This window comes from Schistocerca nitens, chromosome 4 (assembly GCF_023898315.1).
Source record: "Schistocerca nitens isolate TAMUIC-IGC-003100 chromosome 4, iqSchNite1.1, whole genome shotgun sequence".
Lineage (NCBI taxonomy): Eukaryota > Metazoa > Arthropoda > Insecta > Orthoptera > Acrididae > Schistocerca > Schistocerca nitens.
Genome location: NC_064617.1, coordinates 440,674,205 through 440,682,170, shown reverse-complemented (window position 1 = coordinate 440,682,170; position 7,966 = coordinate 440,674,205). Strand labels below are relative to the sequence as shown.

Sequence of the window (7,966 nt, the reverse complement as noted above, 5' to 3'; positions counted from 1 at the left end):
TCTGTGGCTGTACACGGCTGGCACGCTGCAGTACATTGCATGGGTCGTTGAGGTAGCCCTTCCATGCCAAGCTGTTTTGCAGACAGTGAAGTGGCGTCCTCGGCATTGCGGGACCCTGTGATGTAGACAGAGAGGAACGTGGCACTGTAGCTGGGAATAAAAAACACTTGAAGATCATGGCCGAGTTTCAATACGGTGCATCCTGGCGGTTTCCATCCACATCCAACATTCCTCCGACTCACACCAACATCTACATTTCACAGTGACAGCTACAACAGGAAGATTTTACCTCATGGACACAGATTCTGATATGAGTGTACCCCCTCATATACTTCTCCATCTTCTAGTGCACTACCAGCTGCCTTATGAGCTTCTAATTATTCTGTGATCAAGGTTCACAGTGCTAATGTTGCCACTATCGACTTGGTGCCCAATCTACAACTCCACTGTGATTTCCTTGGCACTGCAGTCACTGAACAAGTCATTGGGGCTGACTTAATGGCTCACCAGAAGTTGGTTCCTGACCTCATTTGATACATGGTCATGAACATTCCCACTGGATTAATTATCCAGGGAATTCCATCCACTACAGGTGCTGAAACACCACCTGCTATTTTTCCGCCTATGTAGCTTGCATTGGAGTCACTTTTTCACATCTCTGTAAGCCAGAAGAATCTGTGGATTTGCTATTCCAATAGCAACACTTGAAACAATTATGTGTGGATATCCTGGCTGATACCATTTGACTGACACCCTGCTTAACCTTGTAGACACAGTGGAAACCCCACTTGCTGCTGCACATGACATCATTATAAGCTATAACTCCATACACGGTGCTACAGTGGCACTAGCTCACCTGGACAGAGGTAAGTACAGTGTTCTGTACAGCGGTTGCCCCTGCACCAGCTGCGTGTGACTTTCTATCTCCTTTGAGCCTGTGCCACTTTGCAAATAATAACCAAACACTCAACCACATCATAACCACTCCTGGACACCGAGCACAGCAGAAAGTGTGCCACTTGTCTCCTGATTCCATTAGGGCTGCTGAAAAGATGGTGAACGAAATGTTAGCTGCTCTAATAGTCCACCCATTTGACAGTCTTTGGGCATCTCCAGTCTGCCTCATGCCCAAGCTTTCTGGCTGTGTGGGGATTACAGGTGCCTTGACATACAATTCATTTCAGACTCTTTCCCAGTTCCAAACATCCAAGACTTTACATCTTCTGGTGGGTGCCACCATCTTTATCATAATAGACTGCCAGATGGCATAGCTACAGATACCATTGCACCCTGAGGATCTCCCTAAGACTGCCCAGAACTATATCATTCAGGCTCTTTGAATTTATATGGTTGTCATACGGTTTAAAAAAAGACCTGGCAGATTCACCGATGGCATACTTCATGATATTGACCGGTGTTATGCCTATTTGGATAACATACCAGTATTTTCAGCTTCCCCAGACGAACACAGACTCCACCTCTAATGAGTTTTCGAGACTTTGCTACTCCTCTAATGAGGTTTTGAGGCTTTAGACCAGATGGGAGTAATTGTTAATGAAGAGAAGTGCCAATACACAAACCTACTGTGACTTTACTTGGACACTTCCTCAGTGCTAATGGTTAAATGCCAACTGATGACTGTACTGCTCTTATCAGTTCACTGTCACCAAGAACTCCATAGATTCTTGGGGATGATAAATTTCTACTGCAGACATAGACAAATATAGGAAAAAGGGGGTCCCATGGACATCACATATGCTGCACATTTAATGATATCAAAATGTGTTTCCCATCAGCTGTCAGTTTTGCGCTACTGGATCCTCAGGGCCACCTTCTTATTACATCCAATGCAAGTGACACCACCATTGGAGATGTTCTCAAGCAACACGTTAAAAACTTCCAGATTTTGAAAAGAAATGATTAGCATATGACTGGCAGCTTATTAAGCCATCAAGTTCTTTCAGGAAAACATAGAAGGATGACAACGAACCTTGTTTACTAATCACCGTCACCTCCAACTGCTCGATGTGGAGGTTCAGACACTTAGACTTTATTCCTCAATTCATCACCAACTTCTGCCACATGAATGACACTGACATCCTGATCACAGACTATATGTCTAGAGGGTCAGTGATCATCAACAAACCTGACTTCACCATGGTGGCTCAGCTCCATCTTGCCAATACAGAACTGCAAAATTGTATCTCAGACCTGACTTCTGGTCTTAATATCTCATGTCAACAACTGCATTTCATGTCGTCAGCTTCCTTTCTATAATAATGAATTTATACAGCTTCCATAAAACCTCCAATGCATGTGACTTCAATGAAGTTTCTTGTACCCATGTAGTTCGCAGAATTATAGCAGTTCATTTTCTTACTTTAAAATGTAAAGCACTGAGCGTAAGCAAAACATGCAATAGTGAGTAAATATACCAGTAGAGAACAGAATGTCAACAAGTGGATGCAGCACAATCCCTACAACGAGGCTCTGCCAAGCGAACAATCTATAATTAAACCATAGTGTAACCTAAACTCTATGTTCGTACACAGTATATAAGCATTTCTATATACTAAATTAAAGAGTAGTCATGACAACAAAACAGAAATGTGTAAATATGCAATCCATATGCAAAGCAGCAAGTATATATCTTACATAATAAATAAGTCATTAGCATCATATCAGCATAAGTAAATTGATGTGTCGGCAGCTGAGCCAACACCTTGTAGTTAGAGGTGGCTTAAGGCACGCTAGACTAACGCAGACGGGCGTGAAGTACTGGAACAGGATACGTAATTAATGCTATGAAGAAAAGTACGTAGCTGGTATAATACTTATCTTGAATAACTCATTGTGGTACATCGCACAAAGGAGACTTTAATTACAATCACTGTAAGGCTAATGGTGCCTTGCTAGTTCGTAGCCATTAACTTAGCTGAAGGCTATTCTGTCTCTCGGCTAATGAGAGAGAAAGGCTTCGTACGTCTAGTCGCTAGCTCTGTCGTCCGTACAACTGGGATGAGTTCGAGTCAGTCTCTCGAGACCTGCCTTGTGGTGGCGCTAGGTTTGCGATCACACAGTGGCGACACGCGGGTCCGACATGTACTACAGGACCGCGGCCGATTTAAGCTACCACCTAGGACGTGTGGTGTCTGGCTGTGACACCACATAAATAAATGTTCATATGTAATCTTAATAAGTAAACATGAAGGTGCAAGCAGATAAATCACAAAGTATAACTTACATACATAGCCATATCAGCACAACTAATCAGGTGACAAATATAATTTAAATAAATAGGCACAGCAGGCACATAATGAAAAATATGACATCAGTGAATAAGCATAGCAGCCAAGCGATGCATAATATACACAAGTAACAACCCTGTTCATTAATAAAACATTGTCAAAATCAGCAAATGTACGCAAGCATGTCGCTTCACAAGTAAATTCATATAGCATAAAATTTAATACAAAGTAGCCTATAAATCACATAATTGCGAGCAGCAAATTACGTATTAAGTACATACCTAAGTAGAAATATGTTACTTGAAAAATAAACTCAATTAATAGTTACCTTTTTAGTTTATTACTTTCTTCCTCGAAATTACATTCTTCCGAAATTTTCTCGATAGCAAGTCTTCTTAATGTAGGACACACAGAGAATTTACCTGTAGTTCTTAAAGATTTTATACAACTGTATCCTGGAAAAACTGAACATTAATAACTTAAGTTACCAAGTAACTATAGCTTTATACTGAATTTAACCGGAGAAATTATACTGTGTATTTGTTTACAGCTGTCAGTGCATTTGCACTGAGCACTTGATCAGCTGTAGGTAGGTGTGATGTTGGAAGTAATTGTTTCTGGTCAAGGTTCCCTTGTCGGCGCGCGCGGACTGATTGTAGCTTTGTGTATGTGCTGCTGCTAGAATACGGCGCGGTATCCCTGTGTTCTGTGCATATTTACGTGTAACTGTTAATTTTCTCAAAAGTATATCATTCCACAAAAATTTTAACGTTCGATATATGATGTATTCCCTTAGAGCGCCGTGATTTAAGAGTTTCTATTTCAACAGTGTTATTATGAATAATTTTGCGAACTCTATATGGACCGTTATAAAGCAGAAAAAATTTGCGACACAAGCCTTTTCCTTTGAGAGACAAACGATGAGATTTAATTAACACCTTTTGACCAACTGACAAAGTTTTTAAACGACCAGTACGTTTATATGATTTCTCTCTTCTAGCAGCCGCAGATGGAATATTTTGTAGAGCCTGGTTGACAACATCACAATGCCGCAGTTTCCGTGTAGGTGGAAAAGGAACGATTTCAGAAATACGACTTGTCGGTGCTTTATTTTTTAATATCAATACAGGCGGTAAAGAAGTTGAATCATTAGGGAGTTAATTCAGAATGTTTTGAAAAATATGAAGATACTGATCCTACGTTCTGTGATTATGATGACTATAAAGACGACACAATTTATTAATTTCCTTCATCCATTTCACTGATGGGTTGGATTGAGGGTGAAAAAGTGAAACGAAAATTGGTTTAATCTTACGACGCCGTAGAGTACGAAGATAAATTTTAGAGTGAAACTGTGATCCATTATCTGATATAACTTTATCAACATGACCCACTTCTTTAATAAAATGTTTGATGAAGGCATTAGATATTGAAGAGCTGTTTCTTTGCGTAAAGGTGTAAAACACACATATTTTGATGTCAATTCCACTACTACCATAAGGTACGCAAAACCATTAGTAGAACGAACCACTGGACCAAACAAATTAATCTCGCTGTAATGATAGGAAACAACGGTGCTCTGTGAGAAATAGTTGGCGGCTTAGCCTTATGACATAATATTCATTTAGCAAGAACAAATCAAATACGTTTTTCCACATTACTGAAGTACCGTAAAATGTGGCGACTTTGTGACTGGTGGGGTGACTTTGTGACAAGGGATCGAGTTTTCGTATTTTAAATCTCGCGCCGCGACCGCTCGTCTCAGGAAAGAGCTGAACCACGCATTTCGTTTGTCAGACATGCCACGCCACGTAGCGGCAGCAGGGTGAAGCTTCTGCAGACGCATAGTTCCTTCCGACGCCGTTGCTTAGAAACGCTGTTATTTACGTTTTCGTAAAACGAGGGAAACTTTATATTGTGAAAACGTTAATGTTAAGGACGCAACTAAAACAGGTACGTACATTTGTTTGTTAATATGTTGGGCAAATTATTGTAGAATATCGATTAAATCAAGCCATGTTTGTTGAACATATGAGACAAAAACTGAAATGCACGCACTTTGTGTGGCGGCTTTGTGACACCCCAACTTGTCACAAAGTCACCCCACCATGGTTTTAGGTTATATTTTATCACGTTTTTTTGTCTTTCATGCACTGAAAAGAAGATGAGGTCTTATAAAAGGAAGTTGGGTGCAAGAGCCGGAAATATGGAAGTGTCCGATCTAACCCGACGGCTTTGACCCATGACGTCACAAATATAGCGGAAACGACAATTCCAATATGGCGGATATAGAAACGTTGCATACGTATCACAAAGACGAGAACACATAGAAAAACAACACACACAAAGGTTTCACAAGAACAATCTGCTAACATTGATAGCAAACAAAGTTAATAATAAACAAGTGGTACTCAAGGCCAGGCAGGGGGGGGCTGCGCCCCCCCCTGACCCCCCCGCCAAAAAAAACTCCCAACCTAACCTCGTATTCAGGGCTACGCTACAGATCAATGTGTAGGTCAATCAAAAGATAAAAAAAAGAAACAAATAAAAAAAAAAGAAAAAAAACAATATTGATTCATTAGACATAACGAGTAGCGACAAAACATATAGACCATAAAGATTGAACAATCTAATGGCAAACTGATAAAAGCCTCATAGACGACGTTAAAACAAAAAGTACAGTAAAAAGGTAAACTATATATTACAGGCCCTAAAACTCCTACTAAGGTAACGTCAACGAGGCAACATCTACAAACACGCCACACTCACAAACCAAACCCCACGCCGTAATGACGTCACAGACGACAACACCCTTACGTCACGGGTCAAAGCCGACGCGTGAGATCGGAGGTTTCTGTTGACCCCAAGAGCCTATAGAAATTACTCTCCAGAGACGTTAGATAAAGCCGTTAAATTGGTTTTAACAAAGAAAATGACCCTGCGAGCAGCATCTGAAAGGTTAGTGGCAGTTCTTTAATTTTTCATACACTGTCACACAGGAAGTAAACGTTTTATTGGATACTGTAAGGCTAAAATAGACGTTTAGATGACCATCTGTTTGGCGTTTTTAAGCAAATTCTTCTGCTTGAATAGGGAGCAAAATACAGCTATGTACACCAGGAAGTTACCTACATTCCTTTATTTTGTTACAAACTTTACTGTCATAAAACGGGTTTTTACACCAATTTGCAATTTCTGGCATTTGTGAAGGAAGCATTTATGCAAATTTTAAACCTACCTTCGTAAAATTCTGATATTTTTGGCATTTTTTCTATTAAACATCTTTTAAAAGGTATGGTATTTTTTTCTGAATTATACCATACTGGTAAATATGTTTTATACGTTCTTTTTCTCTGCTTTTAGGTTCAATATTCATCGAAACACATTGTGGAACAAAACCAAAGAGATAAAACGTTCGACCACCTCAAACTCAGAGACAGTCAAACCTAAAAGACAGCATGGGGGTCAACCTATTTTTACAAAAGAAGAAGAGGATACATTCGTTGCTCATTCCATTGCAATGGCATCTTATGGTTTCCCAATGACATTACTTGATTTGCGCTGTGTCATCAAATCATATCTAGATCGAACCGGAAGTAAAGTTCCCGTGTTTGGAAATGGAAACTTTCCTGGGAGAGAGTGGGCCATGTCATTTATGAAGCGGCATAAGTATGTTCTCTCCGAACATGTCGCCAAAAAATATCACATATGCAAGAGCTGCGACTGATACTGAAGTGATTGACTCATATTTTGAGCATTTAGAGAAGGAGTTAGAGGGTATTCCGCCAGAAAAAATTTGGAATTACGACGAAACGAACGTCCAGGACGATCCGGGAAGCAAAAAAGTGTTGGTCAGAAGAGGAGCAAAATATCCAGAGCGGATACAAAATTGTTCCAAAGCGTGTACTTCGATTATGGTCTGTGGGAACGCCGCAGGACAGTTGGCTCCACTATACGTAAATTACAAGGCCGAGAACATGTGGTCGACCTGGACCGAAAATGGACCTGAAGGAGCCCGCTACAATCGTACTAAATCTGCATGGTTTGATCACCAAGTGTTTGAGGACTGGTTCATCAATCTTATGCTCCCCATACTGAAGCAACAAGATGGCCAAAAAGTTCTTATTGGCGATAATTTGAGTTCGCATATTAACCTAGAGGTTATTCGACTCTGCGAAAAGTATGGGATAAAATTTATTGCACTCCCACCAAATGCAACACATCTACTGCAACCGCTAGATGTTGCCATATTCAGAGTTCTAAAACTGATTTGGCGTGAAATTTTGTCAGATTGGAAGCAATCGACATCTGGTAGCTGGTGCACATCAGTTCCAAAAGATGAACTGCCTGGTCTGTTACAGAAAATGATGGACAAGCTGCAGGAGAACATCATAAAAAATCTCCAGTCAGGATTTAGGAAGACTGGGATTTTTCCGCTTAACAAAATGGAAGTCCTCCAAAGATTCCCGAAGGCCGTCTTGGAAGAGAGCCTACAGTCCTTATCAGGAGTGGTTGGTGAGATCTTCATAGAAGAACTGCAGAAGAAGAGAGAAGAGGTTACAGGATGCCGGGCCCCCAAGAGAAGGAGAAGGCTCACTGTTCCAGCAGGCAGAAGTATCTCCAGTGCCGAAATCGAAGCCAGTAGGGCGGAACAGCCGAAAGGGAAGAACACAAAAGCCAGCACTTCCTCCAGACCCAGCGGATCCAAGGAAAAGGCT

The 7,966-nt window shown here is 40.8% G+C and overlaps 1 protein-coding gene across 1 annotated transcript; it reads left to right on the top strand.

The window, feature by feature from the left end:
* The first annotated feature begins 6,103 nt into the window (after positions 1-6,103).
* LOC126253016 (uncharacterized) lies at positions 6,104-7,449 on the top strand. The gene is made up of 2 exons (XM_049954074.1): positions 6,104-6,206; positions 6,612-7,449. The coding sequence occupies exons 1-2, from the start codon at positions 6,181-6,183 to the stop codon at positions 6,973-6,975; spliced, it is 390 nt and encodes a 129-aa protein (XP_049810031.1). The 5' UTR covers positions 6,104-6,180; the 3' UTR covers positions 6,976-7,449.
* Positions 7,450-7,966: the final 517 nt, after the last annotated feature.

What these genes read in the sequence shown, in the direction of transcription:
- LOC126253016 (XM_049954074.1), top strand. Translation starts at nt 6,181, where the DNA reads ATGACCCTGCGAGCAGCATCTGAAAG. An exon ending in CTGCGAGCAGCATCTGAAAG is followed by an intron (nt 6,207 to 6,611) that starts GTTAGTGGCAGT and finishes CTCTGCTTTTAG; the next exon opens with GTTCAATATTCATCGAAACA.